General features: G+C 53.2%; 1 protein-coding gene across 6 annotated transcripts in view; it reads right to left on the bottom strand.

Annotated features, from left to right (window-relative positions):
• The window catches only part of LOC136514146 (cyclin-B2-2-like), a 44,532-nt gene that overhangs the window by 9,522 nt on the left and 10,600 nt on the right, over positions 1–24,410 (bottom strand). For 3 of the 6 annotated variants that reach the window (XR_010773550.1, XR_010773548.1, XR_010773549.1), the window contains exons 6-7: positions 22,475–22,530; positions 22,185–22,364 (exon numbers count right to left, since the gene is read on the bottom strand). The exons of 1 other annotated variant lie outside the window; for it this stretch is intronic. Coding sequence is in view for 2 of the 5 variants with exons in the window: in XM_066508138.1 (XP_066364235.1) it covers positions 22,298–22,364; positions 22,475–22,530 (123 nt within the window). In the remaining 3 variants the exon portion in view is untranslated. Of the gene's footprint in view, positions 1–22,051; positions 22,365–22,474; positions 22,531–24,410 lie in introns of those variants that run through there. 2 more of the 6 variants (XM_066508138.1, XM_066508141.1) reach the window with 1 other exon arrangement.

Below are 24,410 nucleotides of genomic sequence, written 5' to 3'. Positions count from 1 at the left end.
TCCACTCCGCTTGCTATCAACAAACTCTCCGCAGGTACCATGAAAGAAAGATCAGGGGGAGGACCCTCGAGGTCGGTGATCTCGTGCTCTGGAGGACCCAATCAACAAAGGAAAAACACAAGCTCTCTCCACCATGGGAAGGACCGTACACCACAACCGAAGTGATCCGACCGGGCGCCTACCGGCTGAAGGACGACAACGGCGACGTTCTCATCAATACTTGGAACATTGAACAGCTACGTCGTTTTCCCCCCTAAATTTTAGGTCCTACCACTTTTTAGTCAGTACTTGCTCCTGTAAAGCACCCTGGACCGAACACTTTCAGCCCGGGTCGCTCGGGGGCTACGTACACGAGGGTACAATACTAAAAATTACCTCTCTTTTTGCTTACTGTCATATGGAAAAACTCCTTCCTACCCAAAACGAAAGGGTAGTTCATTCCTTTGATTACCTTACGTAGCTTTGCTCTAGATATTTCGATCGATCGCACCCCGCCTCTACCTATGGTTATGAGCAGCTGAGCCTCACGGGCCATGCCTCGGGCTCCCAAGGTTGCAGCCTACGGACGAACGGGAAGGTGCGAAAAAGAAAGAATAAAAAACAAAATTACGCTAAAATAAAACTAAGGAACGAAGGGGATAAGCTTCCCCGAACGGAGTAAATCCATCACAAAAAACAAAACTAATGTATTCATTGATGTAAAAAACTGTTCACATGGGGGGCCCCTCATGAACTTAATGATTACATTTGCTGACTAGTTCTACTCTAAAATGCTGCTATGGCCGCTCGGTGACATCATCCGGTGCCAAAAGTAAAGGCCACGGCACGCACCTGGCTCCGCTCCCTCGACTTTGGCAAGCGCAACGAATACCTCAAGGGTGTCGCACCCATAGATACTCAGCAGAAGAACATGGAGCTCCTGACTTTCTCATGCAGTTGAGGTAGCTCCTGGACAGGGATGCTGCCCGCCAAGGTATGACCATCATGGCTAGAGGATATCCCTTCAAACTTTATGAACTGGCCGACTTGAGCAATTGCAGGCACGGAACCCTCCATCGACACGATTCTAGGCAATTTCCCCTTCGACAAAGCTCGCCCGGTGAAGATCCGCCGGAGAAATTCCATGCACGGCTCCATCCTGAAAAAGGCCTCGCGAACAGATCTAGCACAGTACCTCCTTCGACGGAAGCCGCCCCTCCTCAGGCAAAGACAGCCAGCACCGCCTCTAGCAGCCCCTAGCTCGACATCGCACTCCGGATTCACGAAGGGATCTGTGAGTCCTCCCCCTCCTTACCCTCTCTCTCACTTAGGAACCGCCGCGGCATATGGGCACTCTCGGTGAGAAGGAAGAAGGAAGAGAGAAAAGTTGGAGAACGGGCAGAGGTCTACGACGAGAAGCCCTCTCCCTTCCCCTATTTAAGGAGGAAACACGACAGGTAAAGAAGGGCAAAGGATTAGAGCGAAAAACTCTCCCCCTTCCCCCATTCAATGCGGATGGGAAACGATGGGCGCGCCCTGACCGATGGGACGCACACTGACCGACGGAACGGGATGTGGCCTGGGTATGGCCTGCCACTACCGCATGTCGGGCACGGGAACCAAAAAGCCATCACTCGCAGGCGGCCCTCCGCCTTCCCAGACCGTACTTGAAAAACCCAAACAAACAGGATCTCCACCAGGAGTAACCATCGAGCCCCCTGAGTCAATCGAATCACCCAGGACAGACACCGAGCGATAGGTAAGGAGCAAGGGCACGCCCCATGTAGGCCATGCCAGCTCCATCACGAATGACGAGCACGGGTCCCGGTCGGATATTTCTGTCTGGAGCTCTCTGAACCCCATCACTCAGGTCATCAAGGTAACACTATCAACCCCCAGCTATTTCTTTATATAACTCATTCAAACATCCATACACACATTCATTCCATACGCCCACGCCCTCCAGACGATTCGGGCCCTGAACCGCCCGTGGGCTCGGGAACTAAGCATCGCACGTGCAGCGAAATGCATCACAACGCTCCATGTTGCGTCACGAAGCGGCGGTTGCCTCATTCAACATGAGCAACCAACAGAGCCAGGGGAGAAAAACGTAGATGAGCCCTGTGCGGCCCTCGCTCGGTCATCTCAACCTTCTCGTTCGATCCTGAACCTCTCGCCAAGCCCACAGAATCTCCATTGAAGGGAGGCTGTTAGGCCACCCGTGTCGGTCTCCAGAACGACCTAGGCATCTGCCGGGTTGCAGGTAAAGGAGTAGTGGAATGTCACAAGAGGGCTATGCCAACCCCGTCATGAACGACGGACCTGGATTCCACTCGATCATACCCGTTAGCGAACTCACCGAGCGCGTCGCTCGAGCCCAAGCGATCGGGACAAGCGACAAAACTCAGCCCCTCCGGTTGTGAGGAACCAAGGATGGGGTAACGCACACAACTCACACCAACCCCTACTGAGGCCCAGCCGGGCTCGGGGGCTCAAAACACCAAACGCCTGGGTCTGTGACCCTGATCTCACCCCATCTGGCTACGCTTTCGACTGCGCTCCAAACGCCTAGGTCTGCGACCCAGATCTTGCCCCATTGAAGGGTCAAGATGGCGGACTAGAGGGGGGTGAATAGTCTTTTCTAAAATTAATCGCGTCGGCTAACCGAAACAAGTACGGAATTATAACTATCGGTCTAGCCAAGACTACACCCCCTCTATCTATGTTCTCTAGCACCTTGCAAAGATACTAATTATGCAACTAAGGTGCCGGGCTAGGTAGAGCTCTCCTAAACAATTCTAGGAGCAAGGTTACACAAACCTATGCCACTAGTACTTTAAGCAATAAGGGAGCTCCTACACATGCTAGTAAGCAAAAGCACAAAGCTAACTAAGCTCACTAGCAATGCTCAATAACAAGGCAACCAATGCCTAATTAGAGAGCGCAAATACTTAGTTACACAAACTAAGCAATGTGACTAACAAGGTTACTAAAACTAAATTAGCCATGCAAGGGAGCTACTTCTATGCTACACAAGCAAGAAGGTAATTAGCAAGCTACACAAGCTATCTAATTTCAAGAGCAACTACACAAGCTTAATATGTATAAAAGTAATTGCAAGCTTGTGTAACGGGGATGCAAACCAACGGGAAGAATAAGGTTGACACGATGATTTTTCTCCCGAGGTTCACGTGTTTGCCAACACGCTAGTCCCCGTTGTGTCGACCGCTCACTTGGTGGTTCGGCGGCTAATTAGCATCACCCGCTAAGCCCGCACGTCGGGCGCCGCAAGAACCTACCCCAGAAGTGAGAGTAGCTCAATGACATGCTTTACTAGAGTTGCTCTTCGCGGCTCTCGCAGGGCGAGCACAATGCCCCTCACAAGCACTTCTCCGGAGCACCGCACAAGCTTCTTGCGCGCTTCGACGGAGACCACCACCAAGCCGTCTAGGAGGTGGCAACCTCCAAGAGTAACAAGCACCACCGGCTTACAACTCGATCACCTAGTGCCACTCGATGCAACCTCATGATGCAATCACACTAGAATCACTCACTCACACAATCGGATGATCACTATCAAGTATGTGTGAGATGGAGGGCTCCTAAGCACTCTCAAGCATGGACACAAAGTCCCCCAAGGTGCTCCACATCAGCCATGGCCGAAGGCCACTTCTATTTATAGCCCCAAGGGCTAAACTAGCTGTTACCCCTTCACTGGCAACGGTCGGGCCGACCGGACGCTCCGGTCGTGTTGACCGGACGCTGGACCTCAGCGTCCGGTCGCCCGCAGACGGCCACGTGTCCCGATTCCAACGGTCACTTGACCTGACCGGACGCATCAGCTACAACTGACCGGACGCTGAACCCCCAGCGTCCGGTCATTTCCAGTAAGGTACCGACCTCGACTGGACGCGTCCGGTCACACTTGATCAGACGCAGCCAGCGTCCGGTCACACTCCAGCTTCTGTGTCATCGTACATCAGCCTGACCGGACGCAGCCTGCCAGCGTCCGATGCATTCAGATCCAGCGTCCGGTCAGTTGACCGATGCCAGCATCTTCGCGATCAACTCGTTTTCACTTCTAACTTCTTCACCCTTGCTCCAATGTGCTAACCACCAAGAATTTGCATCCGGCGCAATAGAAAATAGGAATTCCATTTTCTCGAAAGCGCCGACACCACCTCCTTTGTAAATGTGCCAACACCACTAAGTGTACACCACCATGTGTATGTGTGTTAGCATTTTCACAATCATTTCCCAAAGAGTGTTAGCCACTCAACTTGCCACGCCACTCGATCCTAGCGACAATGCAAAGTTAGATCACTCGAGTGGCACTAGATGACCGATATGCAAACAAGTTTGCCCCTCTTGATAGTACGGCCATCTATCCTAAACCCGGTCATAAACTTCTCTACACACCTATAATCGGTGAAATGAAATGCCCTAGGTTATACCTTTGCCTTGCGCATTCCATTCCTTCTCCTCCAATGTCGATGCAACACATGCACCAACACGATCAACAATGATATGATCCACTTCATATCATCACATGATCATATTGGTTCATCGATCTTGACTTTACTTGCTCTTCACCGTTGCCATCGTCCATCGGCGCCAAGTCTTGCTCAAGCTTCACCGCCACGCGGTCCATCACTCCAAAGCCTTTGACTTGCCCTTCACGCTTGCAACCGGTCCATCAAGCCAAGTCTTGTTTTGATCTTCTCCACCTTGATCACATGACTCAATGTCATGTCTCATGTGCATTTAAGCTCCTTCATCATCACATGTGTGAGCTTTGCAACATCTCCAAGCCATTTTCACCTTCATGGCGTATATTGCTCACACACATGTACCTGTGGACTAATCACCTGTGTATCTCACATAAACACAATTAGTCCACCTAAGTTGTCACTCAATTACCAAAACCAAATAAGGACCTTTCACCCATCCGGCTACGCTTCCGACAGCGCTCCAAGCACCTAGGTCCGCGACCCTGATCTCGCCCCACGACTCCGACTCACCCGATCCCACGGCGCGCACCGACGCCAGGATCAGTGAGCTCTGTCTCGTCCAAAACTAACTTCCTCGCCCGATCCCATGGCTCGCACCGACGCCAAGATTAGTGAGCTCTATCTCGTCCAAACTAACTTCCTCACCCGAACCCACGGCACGCACCGACGCCAGGATCAGTGAGTTTCTGTCTCTATCTCTCAAAAACCAACTAAATGCCTCGGCTGCACGACACCTTGGTTAAAACAGACTCCGTGTCAAACTACGAACACGCACACACGCCCGCTAAACGAAACATCCCACAGACGGTCCTACCCAAACCGCCCAGGGGCTCGGGGGCTACACCCGCGGGTGCGCTCACGCGCACCCGACGACAAAGACAAAAATCCCCCGGACGATTCTGCCTGGATCGCTCGGAGGCTCGGGGGCTCCTGTCGGGTTCATAAACCCGGGGTCCCTCGGGGACCGGCTTCCACGCCAAGGCTCAGTCCAAGCAAACCTCACGTAACTCGTGGGCCGGCCCAAGAGTCTAAAACAACAGGCCGAAAGGGTGGTCCGGTCACTGACCGAAAGGTCCATCCGAAGGAGAACAGCACTCGCTCGTCGACTACTTCGGCCCACCTTTTCGACAGGAGTGCTCGCATCGGTCTCCAGCGGCCTCCGGACAGCCTCTCCGATCGAAGGGCCTTGCCCAAGCGCTACTTCTGACTGCAGCCCCGCATCTCCAACCGGGGTTTACAGAAACCCTGCTCACCGCTTTTCTCCGACTGGCGCGACCAGAGCCGACTGGGACCATCCGACCAGGGACACCCGCTCGGAAAGGACTAGGGGACAAACGAAGAAAGCAAGCTAGGGCGCACAAGTCAAACCACGGTACCAGCGACCATACCCTGTCTGCCTATAGGGACAGTACTCTACAATCGCCCTAACATAAACAGTATTGTAGGCACCGACATCTGCCTCTACTGTATTGCGGGCGCCGTTAACTCCCATACGGTAAAGCCCCCCACGTGCCTCTAGGCATCGATAGTGTTATGGGCGCTGGGATTTACCGTACCGGGTGAACGTGGTGAAACTCCTCACATGCCTCCAGGCATCAATAGTATTTGCAGGTGCCGACATCTGCCATTCCTGAAGAAGGCAACGCAACCCCCCACATGCATCTGACATTCCACAGTAACATCAATAGTGTTGGGGGCGCCTACAATCGTCTTGTACCCGCCGACGTGGGCGGCAAGGCTAAGAAGCAAACGTACTATCTCCCTCTCACTTGTAAAAGCCGTCCCCTTCATCTATAAAAGGGGATGCGCTCCTTTCAACAGAGGAGGGCCTTTTCTTAGATTCATTAGATCAACCAAGTTCACTAGTCCACAACCATAGAACCATTAGGTTTGGTCCTCAAGCGCATGCTTGAATACTTAGCTCATAGCATAGCTCCTGTCGCTCTCGGCCCTTTCGACCGAAACCGACCGGACCTCTTGTACACCCCATCTTTCTCCTTGTTTGTAGCCCCACTACAAACTTCGAGCACCTGGGCTCAGGAATAAAGTCACTGACCGACCCAAACTGGACGTAGGGCACGTTGCCTAAACCAGTATAAACCCTGTGTCATTGAATGCTAGGCCACCTCCGATCACAACGTATGGCAAAACTACAAATATTTACTAGTTGATCACTTTCTGCACCGACAGTTGGCGCTGTCCGTGGGGAAGACGTTGTACGTTCAACACTTTTTGGTCATCGGATGGCCCACTTTTCCACCACCTTCACCATGGCGGGCTCGGGCGATACGACTCATTTCAGCTCACTAGAGTTTCCCGCACTCCCACCTGTTGGGATGTGGGTTCCGCCCATCTTCCAGCCATCCCACCTCCCTCTTCGGAAGCCTAGACTTCGTCGCCGACCGGCTCGGCGTACTGCACCTCCGCGAGGAGGCTCACATCCTAGCACCCGTCGGAGGGGCACCCTCCATCGATTCCGGGACGCACGACTTCAACGGCGTGGCATCTGTGCTTCATTCCGAGCAAACTCTCTGCTCAAACTCCACTGTGAGTAATATACGTTCTGTTATTTACTTGTTATTTACCGTTTTTTGTCAATCATCCGGAGGAACCGCGTTGTCCGTACCGCAACCACCGCATGAACGGTTCCCCTACGGCCTCGTGTCTTCCGTGAACGCGTATGCCCGGGGGCTCCAAAAAATGCTGACGACGCCTCCTTTCACATTCGAATTCGTGGGAATGGCGAGCCACGCTCCGACCTGTTTCCACGAACTTCTGGATGACGAGGTTGGGAGCGACGGCTCCAGCATCGGTGACGTGGCGCCTAGCCACCGTCCGTCCCGGGAGTGCGCTATGGCGGACGTTCCGGGGTAGCCACCGGTGGTCGTGGAGTCCGTATAGACTCGCACCCCTCCAGACCCGCGTGCGGGGGCACTCACGCTTGCACAAGGGCACGCTGAAGAGCTACGGCAAAGGCGGCATAGACAGCCGCCACCTACGCCAGCGCGCTAAGTACAGTGCGCGGCACCCCGTGCGCATGGTTCGGCCGGCGGCGCTCGAGGGCGTGCCCACCAGGTCCAGCATGACATCATAAACGAGGGGAACGACCCCCCATAGTTCGCTCGAGCTAGCTAGAACATCACCGCTGCGGCAGTGCTTCTGCGTGGTGTTCCGAAGCCCGTCCACCCTGGGAGCGGGCGGCTACCGGAACCTCCGGGCACTGGTAGAAACCACCACCGTACAACAAGCTGAAAGCTCCACATCGCAACTCCTACGCGCGCCCTCTCATCCCATTAGGGGAGCTAAGACGCACCAGACGGATCGCTCCATCCGCTCGCCGCTACAGCCACCAAGCGCGGCACGGGAGGCCGCAGCTACGCCGCGATCCGACCCGGCGCATGCTCCACGCCGACCGCCACCACGCGAACGACTCGATCCAAACCAAGACGCCCACAGCGTCATTAGCAATCAGCATCACACCCGATGCGATGATGACGCTCATCGGGCAGTGGCAAGGACAGGCGACGCGGCCCCGGTTGGACCATCGAGGGGAGCGGTGAAACGCGCCCCGAGCACGGCCGTCGGTCGAACAACTAGGGTCCTAGCCCGGAGGGCCTGGGACCACAGGCCTTAGGCCGGCGCATCCGGAGGGCGCCGTTCCCACGATGTTTCCAGCCACCCACCAACGTCACCAAGTACACCGAGGAGACAAACCCCGGTATTTGGCTTGAAGATTTCTGGCTCGCCTACCGAGCCGAAGGGGTGGATAATGACTATTTCATCATTCAATATCTCCCCATCTATGTAGGGGAACATGTTCGGGCATGGCTTGAATTCCTCCTACACGACAGCATCCGCGACTGGGCGGACCCAGAGGGTCTTTGTCAGGAACTAGGCGACGTATGTCTACCCTGGGAACTCCTGGGACCTCAAGAGCTACCAGCAGGAGCCCGGCGAGTCCCTGTGGGACACATCCGTAGGTTCTCCCAACGATGCAACTCACTCCCTAATGTCGTCGACGCAGACATCATCAGCGCATTCCTCTTCGGGACGACCTACGAGTCCCTGATCCACAAGCTTGACTGCGTATAGCCCCGTACCACTCGCAACCTGCTCGACGTCGCCACAAACCACACCTCTAGCGAGGAGGCGGTCGGAGCGGTCTTCAACGGAGGATGGGACAAGGGCAAGGCCAAGCACGAGGACCGAGACGAGGGCCCCTCCACGCAGAGGGGCAAGAAGAACAAAAAGGACCAGCGTCGGTCGGACTACACCGCGTTGGTTGCCGCAACTGATCGCACAGGCAAGCAGCCCCAGCAGGGCCTGCCTGACCATTTCAACAAACTCTTGAATAGCCCGTGCACCAACCACGCCTATCCTGTCATACACTTCTACAAAGACTGTGAGCTCCTCAAACGTTTTTTCGGCAGGCCGGCGGGCCGAAAGGAGACAGCAAAGAGGCAGCGGCCAAGAAAGAGGGCGCGGCGGGCAAGGACGGAGACGGTTTCCCCGACCGTGAGGAGTGCATCATGATCTTCGGCGGATCCGACGCCATCCGAACAAAACGCCAGCACAAGGTGCGCTATAGGGAGGCATGCGCCACCGAGACGGCCATCCCCTCCTTGCTCAACTGGTCGAAATCTCCGATCACCTTCGATTAGAGGGACCATCCCTCCCATGTCATGAGACCGAGGCGCCACCCGCTCGTCGTCGATCCTATCGTCCGCAAGAAGCGGCTTACCAAAGTGCTGATGGACGGAGGCAGCGACCTCAACATCCTCTACGTCGACACCCTCGACGCCATGCGCATCCCCCGGTCGGAGCTCTGCCTAGCGGGTTCTCCCTTCCACGAGGTGATTCCGGGCGCACATGCATATCTGCTTAGGCAAATCGATTTGCTCGTCACGTTTGGCAACAAGGCCAACTTCTGCTCAGAGGTGCTTACCTTCGAGGTGTGGATTTCCCAGGATCCTACCACGCCATCTTGGGGCGGCCATACTACGCCAAATTCATGGCGATCCCCAACTACACCTACCTCAAGCTAAAGATGTCGGGACCAAACGACGTCATCACCGTGAGCAGCGCCTTCTCGCATGCCTTCACGTGCGGCCGCGAGCATTTTGAGCTCGCCACCGCGGTCATCAACTCAGCCGAGCTCCTACAGCTCGGGGAGTCGTCGGCCCCAACAGTCCCGGACAGCAACAAACCAGTCTCCTCGACAGCCTTCCACCTGCTCGAGGAAACCAAGATGGTGGGAATGGACCCCACTGACCCAGCCAAAACGGTACGAATCGGGACCCAGCTCCCGACCAAATAGGAATACGAGCTCATCGACTTCATGCACACCAATCGCGATGTCTTTGCTTGGCAACCCTCTGACATGCCGGGCATACCGTGGGAGGTCGCCGAGCACGCGCTACGCCTCGTCTCGGGCTCGAAGCCCACTAAGCAGCGCCTGCGCCGCTTCGACGATGAGAGGCGCAGAGCCATAGGCAAAGAGATCGCCAAACTCCTGACAGTCGGGTTCATTAGAAGAGTGTTCCACTCCAACTGGCTCGCTAATCCTGTTCTTGTTAAAAAGAAGACCGGGAAATGGAGAATGTGCGTTGATTACACTGACCTCAACAAAGCATGTCCAAAGGATCACTTCCCCTTGACACGCATAGACCAGATAGTCGGCTCCACCTCGGGTTGCGAGATCCTCTCCTTTCTGGATGCCTACTCAGGCTATCACCGGATCATGATGAAAGAGTCCGATCAGCTCACAACCTCGTTCATAACCCCGTATGGTTCGTACTGCTACGTAACCATGCCTTTCGGCCTGAAGAACGCCGGTGCCACCTACCAAAGGTGCATGCAGCAATGCTTCGCTGACCAGATTGACCCGCTCGATCAACCCGATCAGGCCGAACGGACGAAACCAACAATCGTTGTCTATGTGGATGACATAGTGGTCAAAACGGCTCAAGCTTGCGACCTGATCCCAAACTTGGCCGCGACATCCGCGAACCTCCGAAGGTTCAACATCAAGCTGAATCCCGAAAAATGTGTCTTCGGGGTTCCAAAGGGGAAGCTGCTAGGATACATTGTGTCCGAGCGCGGCATCGAGGCCAACCCTAAAAAAATCTCAACCATCTCCAACATCGGCCCCATACACAATGTCAAGGGCGTGCAAAGGCTCACCGGTTGTCTGGCTGCCCTAAGCCGATTCATCTCCTAGCTCGGCGAATGAGGGATGCCACTCTACAAGCTCCTCAAAAAGATGGATATGTTCATCTGGACTGAGGAAGCTCAGCAGGCTCTGCAGAGCCTCAAAGCGTCCCTAACATCGGCAATGATCCTCGTCGCGCCCGAACGAGAACCCCTTCTCCTCTACGTCGCGGTCAGCAACCATGTCCTAAGCGTCGCCCTAGTCGTCAAAAGGGAGGAGCCGGGACACCAGCTCAAGGTCCAGTGGCCCGTATACTTCGTCGGGGAGGTACTCACCGACCCCAAGGTCTAGTACCCCCAGGTGCAGAAACTCCTATACGCCATGCCAATGGCGACCTGGAAGCTCCTGCACTACTTCACCGACCACGAGGTCGCGGTCGTCACTTCATACCCGCTCGGGGACATCATCCGCAACCGCGATGCCACAGGACGGATCTCCAAGTGGGCACTCGAACTCATGGGCCACGACATCAGGTACCTCCCCCGTACCGCCATTAAATCTCAGGCTCTCACGGATTTTGTTGCCGAATGGACGGAGGTACAGCAACCGACCCCGGACGTCACCCACGAGTACTGGACAATGTACTTCGACGGGTCCGTAATGGCGCCCGGCTCGGGGGCTGGGGTGGTTCTGATCTCTCCGGATGGGAGTAGGCTCCGCTACGCCATCCGCCTCCACTTTTCAGCCTCCAACAATGACGCGGAGTACGAGGCCTCATCAATGGACTGTGCATCGCCATCGAGCTCGGCGCTACGCGACTCTACATCCACGGCGACTCGGAGTTGGTCGTTGATCAAGTCATGAAGGCGTCCTCCTACAAAAGCCCCCTCATGGCATCATACTACCAGGAGGTACGCAAGCTTGAGGACAAATTCTAAGGGATCGAGCGGCATCACGTCCCCCAAAGGGACAACGACGCGGCCGATTTTCTCGCAAAATTGGTCGCCAAGCGAGATCCCTCTCCAAGCGGAGTCTGCATCAACGACCTCCATGAGCTATCCGCCCGCATCCTGGGAGGTCCGGTCCAGGCACACCCCGATGCCAGCCCGACACTCAGGGGCTCCAACCCCGAGGCCACACCGGCGCTCTGGGGCTCCGACCCTAGTACTTCCACAACGACGTCACCCACTGACGCCGCTGTACTGGTGCTCGATCAAACTGACTAGCGAGCACCACTGCTCGCCTACCTCCTCAAGGAGGTTCTCCCACCTGAAAGGACTAAAGCCCGATGAATCACTCGACGTGCCAAGACGTTCGTTGCCAACACTGATGAACTCTACAAGTGAAGTCCATCAGGGATACTCATGAAGTGCATCCCTACCAACCAAGGGAAACAGCTCCTCCTCGAGGTCCATGCTGGAATCTGTGGACATCACGTGGCCCCAAGGTCACTGGTCAGAAAAGCCTTTCGCCAAGGTTTTTACTGGCCCTCCGCACTACGAGATACAGAGGAGGTCGTCCACAGGTGTGAAGGATGCCAGTTCTACGCTCGACAAACACATTTGCCGGCATAGGAGCTCCAAACCATCCCTATCACCTGGCCATTTGCGATCTAGGGCCTCGACATGGTAGGACCCCTCAAAAAGGGCCCGGGCGGCTTCACTCACCTGCTTGTAGCAGTCGACAAATTCACCAAGTGGATAGAGGCTAAACCCATCATCAACATCCGCTCGGAAGAGGCGGTCAAATTCTTCCTCGACATCATCTACCGGTTCGGCGTTCCTAACTGCATCATCACTGACCACGAAACTAACTTCACCATAAAGAAGTTCCTGGACTTCAGTGATGGATACGGCATCAGGATCGACTGGGCCTCGGTCGGACACCCACGTACTAACGGTCAGGTCGAGCATGCCAATAGCATGGTCCTCCAAGGACTTAAGCCACACATCTTCAACCAACTCAACAAGTACACCGGGCGATGGGTTGCAGAGGTCCCAGCGATCCTCTAGAGCCTGAGAACGACCCCAAACCGATCCACAGGGTTCACACCCTTCTTCTTGGCCTATGGAGCTAAGGCAGTACTACCCTCCGACCTCGACCACGGCGCCCCAAGAGTGAAGGCCTTTGACCGCGACCGGGCCGCGGAGGCTCAGCAAGACGCAGTCGACCTACTCGAGGAGGCCCGTGAGATGATCGTTATCCGCTCCACTCGCTATCAACAAACTCTCTACAGGTACCATGAAAGAAAGATCAGGGGAGGACCCTCGAGGTCGGTGATCTAATCCTCCGGAGGACCCAATCAACAAAGGAAAAACACAAGCTCTCTCCACCATGGGAGGGACCATACACCGTAACCAAAGTGATCCGACTGGGCGCCTACTAACTGAAGGACAACAACAGCGACGTTCTCACCAACACTTGGAACATTAAACAGCTACGTTATTTTCCCCCTAAACTAAGGAACGAAGGGGACAAGCTTCCCCGAACGGAGTAAATCCATCACAAAAAACAAAACTGATGTATTCATTGATGCAAAAAACTGTTCACACGAGGCCCCCTCATGAACTAAATGATTACATTTGCTGACTACTTCTACTCTAAAATGCTACTACGGTCGCTCGGCGACATCATCCGATGCCAAAAGTAAAGGCCATGGCACGCACCCGACTCCGCTCCCTCAACTTCGGCAAGCGCAACGGATACCTCAAGGGCGTCGCACCCATAGATACTCAGCAGATGAACATGGAGCTCTAGACTTTCTCGTGCAGTCGAGGCAGCTCCTGGACAGGGACGCTGCCCGCCAAGGTATGGCCATCATGGCTAGAGGATATCCCGTCAAACTTTATGAACTGGCCGACTTGAGCAGTTGCAGGCACAGAACCCTCCACCGACACGATTCTGGGCAATTTCCCCTTCGACAAAGCTCGCCCGGTGAAGATCCACCGGAGAAATTCCACGCACGGCTCCGTCCCGAAAACGGCCTCGCAAACAAATCCAGCATAGTACCTCCTTCGACGGAAGCCGCCCCTCCTTAGGCAAAGACGGCCAGCACCGCCTCTAGCAGCCCCAGCTCGACATCGCGCTCCGGATTCACGAAGGGATCTGTGAGTCCTCCCCCTCCTTACCCTCTCTCTCACTTAGGAACCACCGCGGCATACGGGCACTCTCGGTGAGAAGGAAGAAGGAAGAGAGACAAAAGTTGGAGAACGGGCAGAGGTCTGCAACGAGAAGCCCTCTCCCTTCCCCTATTTAAGGAGGAAACACGGCAGGTAAAGAAGGGCAAAGGATTAGAGTGAAAAACTCTCTCCCTTCCCCCATTCAATGCGGATGGGAAACGATGGGGCGCACCCTGACCGATGGGACGCACACTGTCCGACGGAATGGGATGTGGCCTGGGAATGGCCCGCCACTACCGCACGTAAGGCATGGGAACCAAAGTGCCATCACTCGCAGGCGGCCCTCCGCCTTCCTAGACCGTACTTGAAAAACCCAAACAAACAGGATCTCCACCAAGAGTAACCATCGAACCTCCTGAGTCGATCGAATCACCCAGGACAGACACCGAGCGACAGGTAAGGAGCAAGGGGACGCCCCATGTAGGCCATGCCAGCTCCGTCACGAACGACGAGCACGGGTCCCGGTCGGACATTTCCGACTGGAGCTCTCTGAACCCCATCACTCAGGTCATCAAGGTAACACTATCAACCCCCAGCTATTTCTTTATATAACTCATTCATACATCCATACACGCATTCATTCCATACGCCCGTGCCCTCCAGACGATTCGGGCCCTGAACTGCCTGGGGGCTCGGGAACTAAGCATCGCACGTGTAGTGAAATGCATCACAACGCTCCGTGTTGCATCATGAAGCGACGGTTGCCTCATTCGACATGAGCAACCAACAGAGCCAGGGGAGAAAAATGTAGATGAGCCCCGTGCGGACCTTGCTCGGTCTGGCAGACTGGGTCATCTCAACCTTCTCGTTCGATCCTGAACCTCTCGCCAAGCATATAGAATCTCCATCGAGGCGAGGCCGTTCAGCCACCTGGGTCGGTCTCCGGAACGATCCAGGCATCTGCCGGGTTGCAGGTAAAGGAGTAGTGGAATGTCACAAGAGGGCTATGTCGACCCCATCACGAACGACGGACCCGGATTCCACTCGATCATACCCGTTAGCGAACTCATCGAGCGCGTCGCTCGAGCCCGAGCGATCGGAACAAGCGACAAAACTCAGCCCCTCTGGTTGTGAGGAACCAAGGATGGGGTAACGCACACAACTCACACCGACCCCTACTAAGGCCCAGCAGGGCTCGGGGGCTCAAAACACCAAACATCTGGGTCTGTGACCCCGATCTCGCCCCATTTGGCTACGCTTCCGACTGTGCTCCAAACGCCTTGGTCTGCGACCCCGATCTCGCCCCATCCGGCTACGCTTCCGACTGCGCTCCAAGGACCTGGGTTAGCGACCCCGATCTCGCCCCACGACTCTGACTCACCTAGTCTCACGGCGCACACCGACGCTAGGATCGGTGAGCTCTGTCTCGTCTAAAACTAACTTCCTCGCCCGATCCCACGGCGTGCACCGACACTAGGATCAGTGAGCTCTGTCTCGTCCAAACTAACTTCCTCACCCGAACCCACGGCGCGCACCGACGCCAGGATCAGTGAGTTTCTGTCTCTATCTCTCAAAAACCAACTAAACGCCTTGGCTGCACAACGACGCCTTGGTTATAATAGACTCCGTCTCAAACTATGAACACGCACACACGCCTGCTAAACGAAACATCCCCCAGACGGTCCTGCCCGAACCGTCCGGGGGCTTGGGGCTACACCCACGGGTGCGCTCGCGCGCACCCGCCGATGAAACGAAAAAGCTCCCCCACCGACTAAACACAGAAGATCCCCCAGATGGTTCGGGCCCGAACCACCCGGGGGCTCGGGGGCTACACCCGTGGGTGCGCTCGCGCGCACCCGACGACAAAGACAAAAATCCCCCGGACGATTCTGTCCAAATCACCCGGAGGCTCGGGGGCTCCTGTCGGGTTCATAAACCCGGGGTCCCTCGGGGACCGGCTTCCACGCCAAGGCTCGGCCCAAGCAGACAGCACGTAACTCATGGGCCGGCCCAAGAGTTTAAAACAATAGACTAGAAGGGCGGTCCAGTCACCGACCGAAAGGTCTATCCGAAGAACAGCACCCGCTCGTCGACTACTTCGGCCGACTGGCGCGACCAGAGCCGACTGGGACCATCCGACCGGGGACACCCGCTCGGAAAGGACTAGGGGACAAACGAAGAAAGCAAGCCAGGGCGCACAAGTCAAACCATGATACCAGCGACCATACCCTGTCTGCTTACAGGGACAGTACTCCACAACCGCCCTAACGTAAACAGTATTATAGGCGCCGACATCTGCCTCTACAGTATTGTGGGCGCCGTTAACTCCCATACGGTAAGGCCCCCCGCGTGCCTCTAGGCATCGATAGTGTTGTGGGCACTGGGATTTATCGTACCGGGTGAATGTGGTGAAACTCGTCACATGCCTCCAGGCATCAACAGTGTTTGCAGGTGCCGACATCTGTCATTCCTGAAGAAGGCAATGCAACCCCCACATGCATCTGACATTCTACAGTAACATCAACAGTGTTGGGGCGCCTACAATCGTCTTGTACCCGCCGGTGTGGGCGGCAAGGCTGAGAAGCAAACATACTCTCTCCCTCTCACTTGTAAAGCCATCCCCTTCATCTATAAAAGGGGATGCGCTCCCTTCAATAGAGGAGGGCCTTTTCTTAGATTCATCAGATCAACCAAGTTCACTAGTCCACAACCGTAGAACCGCCAGGTTCGATCCTCAAGCAAACGCTTGAACTCTTAGCTCATAGCGTAGCTCCTGTCACTCTCGGCCCTTCCGACCGAAACCGACCGGACCTCTTGTACACCCCATCTTTATCATTCTCGTTTGTAACCCCACTGCAAACTTCGAGCACCTGGGCTTAGGAATAAAGTCACTGACCGACCCAAACTGGACGTAGGGCACATTACCTGAACCAGTATAAACCCTGTGTCATTGAGTGCTAGGCCACCTCCGATCACAACGTACGGCAAAACTATAAATATTTACTAGTTGATCACTTTCTGTACCGACACAAACTAATTAATAATGCCAAATCATGGACAGAAGGTTAGGGGGCGTTTCGACCCACTGACTAAAGTTTAGGAGGTGTCATATGGGGTGTCGCATGAGGTGTTCAGATACTAATAAAAAAATTAAATTACAGAATCCAACAGTAAGCCGTGAAACGAATTTATTAAGCCTAATTAATTTGTCATTAGCACATGTTTACTGTAGCACCACATTATCAAATCATGGACTGATTAGGCTTTATAGATTCGTCTCGTAAATTAGTTTCAATCTATGTATTTAGTTTCATAAATAATCTATGTTTAATACTCCATGCATGTGTCAACCATCCGATGGGACAACGACTAAAATTTAGGAGGCGTAACCAAACACCACCTTAGTCCTATCCTACTCCTAGTTGACAAATTCATAAAAGGCAGGAGCTTTTGCTACCACCGATTCTGCTCCGATTGGATTCAGTGGGAGCCGCCGTTCCGATTTCGATACGGAAACTATTTTAATGGATGGAGACACACGATGGTCGGAGGAAAGCCGAACAAGCACCAATCAATTCAATCCATCATCAATGAAACAGACAAGCGATCGCACAAATTTTTTGGAAGAAAACAAATAGCGACACGACGGGTGGTAGCTAGGATAGAGTAGGAGTAGTGCACCAACCTCCCCGAAAACCGCGCTGGCATCGCATGCCGACAGCTGCGGCCGTATCCTCGGCGCCATCACTGCTGCTGGAGACGGCGAAAACTAGGGTGCGCCTCCGCCGCCGCCGCCCCGCTTCTAAGCACCCGCAAAACCCCAACAAATCTAGCCGACTCGAACAACTCTTTTTTTGGAATGGAATTCTGGCTACAGTAACCGGGTAAAGTGAAGTGGTTGGAGCCACGAGCCAGTCTGAGTCCATGCATGTTTTTTCTTCTTCTTTTTTTTTTGACGAGGGTCTCCCACTCCACTGAGTCTCCCTCTCCCAAGCGACCGGGACCCGCATCGCATGGCCTAGTCAAAGCCAAGACCTGTAGCAACGGCATCGCGGTCTGTTCAGCTGCTAGCGCAGGTAGCGATGGTCCGGGTGCACGTACTGGTGCAGCTCATTAGACTACAGGCGGTGGTCGATCGGATTCAGGGCGTGCGTGCCGTGGTCGTGGTGGCGGCCCGACGGTAATCAGACTGCGCGGGCTGCCCACACCTGCTGCAGGCGCCGTGGCCATGGCGTCACCGCCTAGCGCAGGTCGTCTGCGAGAGCTCCGTCTGCCTCGCTATCATGTGGGCGTGGCTTGTCGCCCGGCCGGTTAGCTAGCTAGCTCCCGAAGGTGGTGTCGCCGGCCGACCAGCCGCCAGACGGACGCACCTAGACAGGCTCGTCACATCCAGCAATGTACGCCTAGCTAGGAAGACGGCGCGCCATCGAGCCGTGGCGCGGCTGGCCTCGATCCGTGCACTGCGTGGGCCACGACCGATGGGCACGGGGAGGGATTGGATCGGAGCCTCCGCAGGCGACGATGAACACGGTTTGTCGTCACCTGTCTGTCGGTGCGGTGCTTAAGGCACGTGAAGTACACGACGGCCGGGGAAGGCCGGCAATTGGCATGCAGCTCTATGAGCCCACGCACGGCTGTTCTGCCGACATCACGTCGTGGGTGGAGGAACCGAGGCCCGAGGGCGCCCGCGCTCTAGCTGCCTCGCTCACGGTGTCGACTACCTCAGGGCCCAGGGACCGACAGGCTACGCCATCCTTCTTCAAGGAACGCCACGCCGTGAAGGTGGTCGATCGTGATTTGTTGTGTTGTAGAGCGCGTACTCACTCCATGTGCTACTTTGATGGAGTTTCATTTCATTAATTCCTGCATCATGCATGGTGTGTGTCACTATCACCTGCAGGGTCTTTGTGGGCCACCCCGGCAATGTGCATGATGACGCCGCAGGAACGATCGATCGAGCTGCGTCCTCGGCTATTTTCTGACATGCATATGCTCCTAAGGCGTGTTAGGACGTGTGTTTTGATGTCTACAACCGTGTAGAGTGGTGAACCGCCGTCTCCCCTTCTGGGGCATCGTGCTTTCCCTTTTATAGACGAAAGGGAAGAGCAGGTTACATAGAGACAAATAGGGAGAAGAGCCAAGGAGAGGAAGGTTTCTAGGACCATCGGGCCTTTCTTCTCCTTTATGCGGGTCCCACCAACACTGCAGATGGTGATAGGGATGGCTCCACGCCGGGTGCCTGTTCGCTAGTGATGCCACTTCCCGGCGTTGTCAGCGGGTCATGATGTCCCATTTCGTCCCGGCGGGCGATGCGGCGAACCGGCGTGCTGGTCAGCGGGCCATACAGGGAGTAGGCAGCATAGTGACCACGCGTCCGTCACTGTTGCTGATGTGAGTTCCCTGGAGTGACATGTCGCGGGCACTGGTCATGTTGAGATGTGCCCGCTCCCTGCACGATGTTAGAAGTATGACCTTGGGTTGTACTTTTTGGCTCGTAGTCACTACCGGAAACAGTCAATTTGCTGAGTGCAAGTGGGTTTGCCGAGTGCAATCCTTCGAGCACTCGACAAACAAGCTCTTTGCCGAGTGTTGTTCAAAAAACACTCGGCAAAATAATTACACTCGGCAAAAAAAGGATTTGTCGAGTGCCAAAAAAAACACTCGGCAAAGAAGGGGGTTTGCCGAGTGCCAAAAAACACTCGGTAAAGAAGGGGGTTTGCCGAGTGCAAAAAAACACTCGGCAAAGAACGGGGTTTGCCGAGTGTTTTTTTTGCACTCGGCAAAGAAATAAGTTTTTTTCTCTCTTCTAACCTTCAAACTTTTTCTACTCTACACATACAACATGTGGTACTCCATGTTAAAATTTGGTACATTTCTGGATCTTTTTGCTATATTTAATTAATTTATTGCATTTTAAGAAATTTTTTGGTTTAAGTCAAATTTGAACTGCAAGTCATTCAAATAATAGAATAAAATGAGTAGAAAAATGATAGTCATGTTATTGAGTCCAGTGTGAGGCCTTTCCTTGGAAATGAAAAGAAATTTCGAACATCTCGTTCAAAAAACACGACCACGAACGTGTGGCCGAATGGTTTTTGCATTCTAAAAAAAGCAAACGAAGTTTAAAAATCATGAGATTTGTCATGATGTGATGATATCATACGTGGAGGCTGTGGTAAAAAATTGATAAGGTTTTACACGTTTTGTCACGTACAATGTTTATAAACCGAAACATCTTAGAAGAAGAATCGTAGCATTGAGAATGATTCGGTAAGATTTGAAGTCAAAGTGATGGTCGAATTGGGGTTTGACTTCAAAACTTTTTGTATAGGCAACAGAGAACATAGATTGTTTCATATGAATTTTTGGTAATTTTTTGGATCCGTTTGATAATTTTAATTTATTAAGTGTGATTATAGAATTTTAATTGATATAAATAGAATTTGAGCTATAACTGCATGAAATAATGGAATAATATTCGTAGAAAAATCAAATATATATTGTTGAGTGAATTTGACAAGGTATTTTCAAAATACATCGGAACAAATTTAGAAAAATACGTTATGAAAAAGAAGAAAAAGAAAAAAAATGAAAAAATACTAGATTTGTCGAGTGCTCCTGGTCTGGCACTCAGCAAAGAAGGGGTTTGCCGAGTGTCAGATCTGAGACACTCGGCAAACCCCCACTCATATACCCCGCATCCGAATGCACAAAGCCACACGCACACACCCACTCGCGCCACACACGCTCACAGGCACACCCGCCCCCGGCCACCGCCGGCGCCCGGCCCTGTCGGCCCCCTGGCCCGCGTCCCTCTCGTCTCCTGTACGGAATGAGAAAAATAGATGCGAGGAGTCGGAGGTCCACTGCTCACCATCGGGGATCTCCTTAGCGACCTCGCCGTCGAAGGCGGTGACAGCCCCCTCGTCGACATCGGAGATGTGTCCGCCCCCTCCTCTCGAGCGCCCCCCTCGTCCGTGGCTCTTTTTCTTGGCCAATGCCTGATAGGGCGACTAGGCGCTACCGCGCCGAAGGCCCAAGCGGCCGAGCCGAGGACCACCGCCAAGCGCCAGCCACCTCCGCAACTCCACCATCGTGCCACGCCAGGTGAGTTCCCAGCACCCGATTCTCCTTTGGCCTCCTCTTTGCTATTCCCCCAAACCCTAACCTCTCTCTTGATTTGTGTTAGGCCATTAGGAGTCGCAAGTCTCCTCGGATCTCTTGTTGCTTCCCACCCCACGGCAACACAACACATGGCCACATGGGACAGGCAGCGGTCGATCTGTAATTTTCTCACATAATTTAATCTCATAGGAATATTGTGTGACTTTGACAGGATCCAAGGAGGAGGTCACGACGATTTGGAGGATCTCAGGGTTAATTATGTTTTTTCTATATTAATTTTCCTACCTTGATTTTGTATTTGTAATTTTTTTCACCACTACTAATTTTCATGTGTCTGCATCAGATGCCCTTTCTGTAAAGGATCCTCAGCTAGCAATGGGACTGCTCAACTAGATGGTCCTTTCTTTCACTATATGCTTAATTAACTGCAAATTGTGGATTATCAATTCTGGATTTGTTAATTTTTTTAGATCCTGTTAGTGTCATTATCAATTTGTCATGCCTTGGTAAATTGTGTATATTGAACTTTTAGTTAGGTACTATTTTGTCTTGGATCTCTCAACCATAGTTTTTAAGGCGTCGCCTAGGCGACGACTAGTCGTCCGGGCGGATTTTCAAGCGCGGCGTCGCTGTCGCCGCACCGTCCCGGCGTATGGCGTCGCCTTGCGGTCGAAGGCGTCGCCTAGTCGTCCTTCTCGCTGAGGCGGACGTCGCGGATGTAAAAGGCGCAGGAAAGAGCGGCGCTGCGCGCTCGAGCGGGCGGGAAAAGAACGGCGCGACGCCCTTGCGGGAAAAGCAGCAGCGCTGCGCCTACACCTCCCGCCAAATCTCCCAATCCCCATCACGTCTGAGAGAGCAAGAGAGGAAAGGGAAAGGAAGGAGGGAGGAAGAGAGGAGAGGGTGGCGACGCACCTCAAATCCGGCGACGGCGGCGGCGTAGGCGACTGCCCCGCGCAAGTACGTCCCAGCCGTGCGAGGCCGCCTGTCCGCGCGACTCTGCTCCGCTGCTGAGGCCGCCCGTCCCGTCCGCGCGGCTCTGCTCCACTGCTGCGACTCTGCTTCGCTGCTGAGGCCACCCGTCCCGTCCGCGCGGCTCTGCTCCGCTGCTGACTGCTGAGGCCGCCCGTCCCGTCCACTCGACTCTGCTCCGCTGCTGAGGCTGCCCGTCTGCGCAACTCTTCTCCGCTGCTGAGGCCACCCGTCCTAGCCGCGCAAGTCCGACTCCAGCGCCATCCGCTTCTGCTCTGCTCCGCGACTCTGCTCTGCTTAATATGTAAGTTCAGTTTGTGTTGTATATACCTCATCTGCTTAATATGTAGCAAGGAGGCAACTCCGCCTGGTGTCTGTGAGAACCGAGAACCCTCTTTGCATTTGAGTTGGAACATGGCACACCATTTTCTTGGTATAGCTCCTCATCCTTGGCCCTCCTTTTGCACAGAGTAAAAAAGCGATTCTTCAATCTTCACTGCATTGTCAGTTCTGTTGTAGCCAAACCCAAAAATACATAAGCCATAAACCTTAGTTCACAAATCTCATTTTTATCCTTTTTTCAAATTGCAATAAACAGCAATCCAATAAGAAAAACACACCTTCCAGAGACAACTTTTCCAATTTCAGTCCACTTGTTTCCAATAACTTTTTGAGCCTGCATAACAGTGACAAGCTGATAAGAATATACAGTTGGACAGTTTAGAAGCTTACAACAAGAACAAACAATTTTGAAGATACAAGTGCAGACTGCAGACAAACTAAAGGATTAGAACTGATACCACACAACTGCAATGCATGTCTGAACTTTGCTGCATAGTTGGAATGGATAGCTCATAGGCTCATAGATGAAACCATATGTAGAGTTTGCTAGTATTTTTTTTATCTGTTGTCTGCTAGTATTTTTTTTTTGAGACTTGCCATTGCCAACTTGCTAATTTTTTTTTCTAATGCTAGAATGGCAAGCATTAGTCCACCTTCTGTCAACAATGAGAACTATGATCCTAAGGTAGACAAAGCAAGAAAGGCCAACTCAAATGATCCAGGCTGGAAGTATGGATATTGGGCAAACCCTCAGAAGCCAGATAAGGTGACGTGTACTCTTTGTGACACTGAGGTTTCTGGAGGGATAAAAAGGTTGAAGCAGCATCTGGCAGGTGGATATGGAGATGCAAAAATGTGTCCTAAGACCACCACTGCCATTAGGAAGGAGATGAGAGATTACTTGGAATCCAACAAGAGGCCATTGTTCAACAAAGAGGATGATGAGCCACCCGAGGAACCAGCAGATGTGGTGGTGGTAGATGCAGTAGCAGCCCCAGCAGCTAGAGCTGAATCTGTTCAAGCTGAAGACAGTGCACCTGCAGAATCCCAAGCTTCCAAGGTGCAGCCAAGTTTAGGGACTGCAGCTAAACAAAGGCGTGCAAATTATTTATTCAAGGCTACTGCAGCAAGCAATACAAAGACAAAGCCGAAGGTTAACAAGTCAATTGTTGAGATGCTTCGGAAAACACCTGAAGAACTTGTTGATGAAAGACGTAAAGGATGTTCTCAGCCAACAATTCCAGCCAAGATAAGGACCAAAGAGGAGAAGCACTATGTGGATCAGCTGTGGGCCTTATGGTTCTATGAGTGTGGTGTGCCATTTAATGCAGCAACAGCAAGACAATTTGAGATTGCAGTTGAGGCAACTGCACAATTTGGTTCAGGTTACAAGCCTCCTACTCCCTATATGTTAGGTGAACCATTGCTTAAGGATGCTGTGAAATTGACCAGTTCTATGAGGGAGGAACATGAGCAGGCCTGGAAGATGTATGGCTACACACTTATGTCAGACGGCTGGACTGATGAGGCCGCCATTTGATCAACTTTCTTGTGAACAGCCCTACAGGGACTTATTTCTTGGAGTCTATTGATGCATCAAGTGAGGTACATGTTGCATTTATGCTTGCTGATTTATTGGAGGCAAAGATTGAGGAGATTGGGGAAGACAAGGTGGTTCAAGTTATCACTGATAATGGGGCTAATTACAAGGCAGCTGGTAGAATTCTAATGGAAAGGATTTCTACGCTGTATTGGAGCCCATGTGCTGCACACTGCTTGGATCTTATGCTGGAAGAGATAGGGAACTTGAAGGAATTTAAGAAGCCCATTGCAAGAGCCAAACGTGTCACAACTTTCATCTATAGGCATGGGAGAATTCTTAGTTTGATGAGAGAAAAGACAGGGGCTGATCTTGTGAGACCTGCAGCCACTCGATTTGCCACCTCTTTCCTCACTTTAAAAAGTTTGCACAAGCACAGAGATGCTTTGAAGGCTTTATTTGTTAGTGAAGAATGGTTGGGGAACAAATTGGCAAAAACTGCAGCCGGTCAAGAAGTGCACAACACTGTGCTCTCTATGGAATTTTGGAATTCAGTTGAAGATTGCCTTAGAGCTTCAGCACCTCTGCTTATTGTTCTTAGGGTGGTTGATGGTGATGAGAGGCCTGCAATGCCAAAGGTTGCAGCACTAATGAATCATGCAAAAGAGAAGATC

The sequence above is a fragment of the Miscanthus floridulus genome, chromosome 16, assembly GCF_019320115.1.
Source record: "Miscanthus floridulus cultivar M001 chromosome 16, ASM1932011v1, whole genome shotgun sequence".
Classification (NCBI taxonomy): Eukaryota; Viridiplantae; Streptophyta; class Magnoliopsida; order Poales; family Poaceae; genus Miscanthus; species Miscanthus floridulus.
The sequence above is the reverse complement of the archived record's forward strand: the minus strand, read 5'-3'. Positions and strand labels throughout refer to the sequence as shown.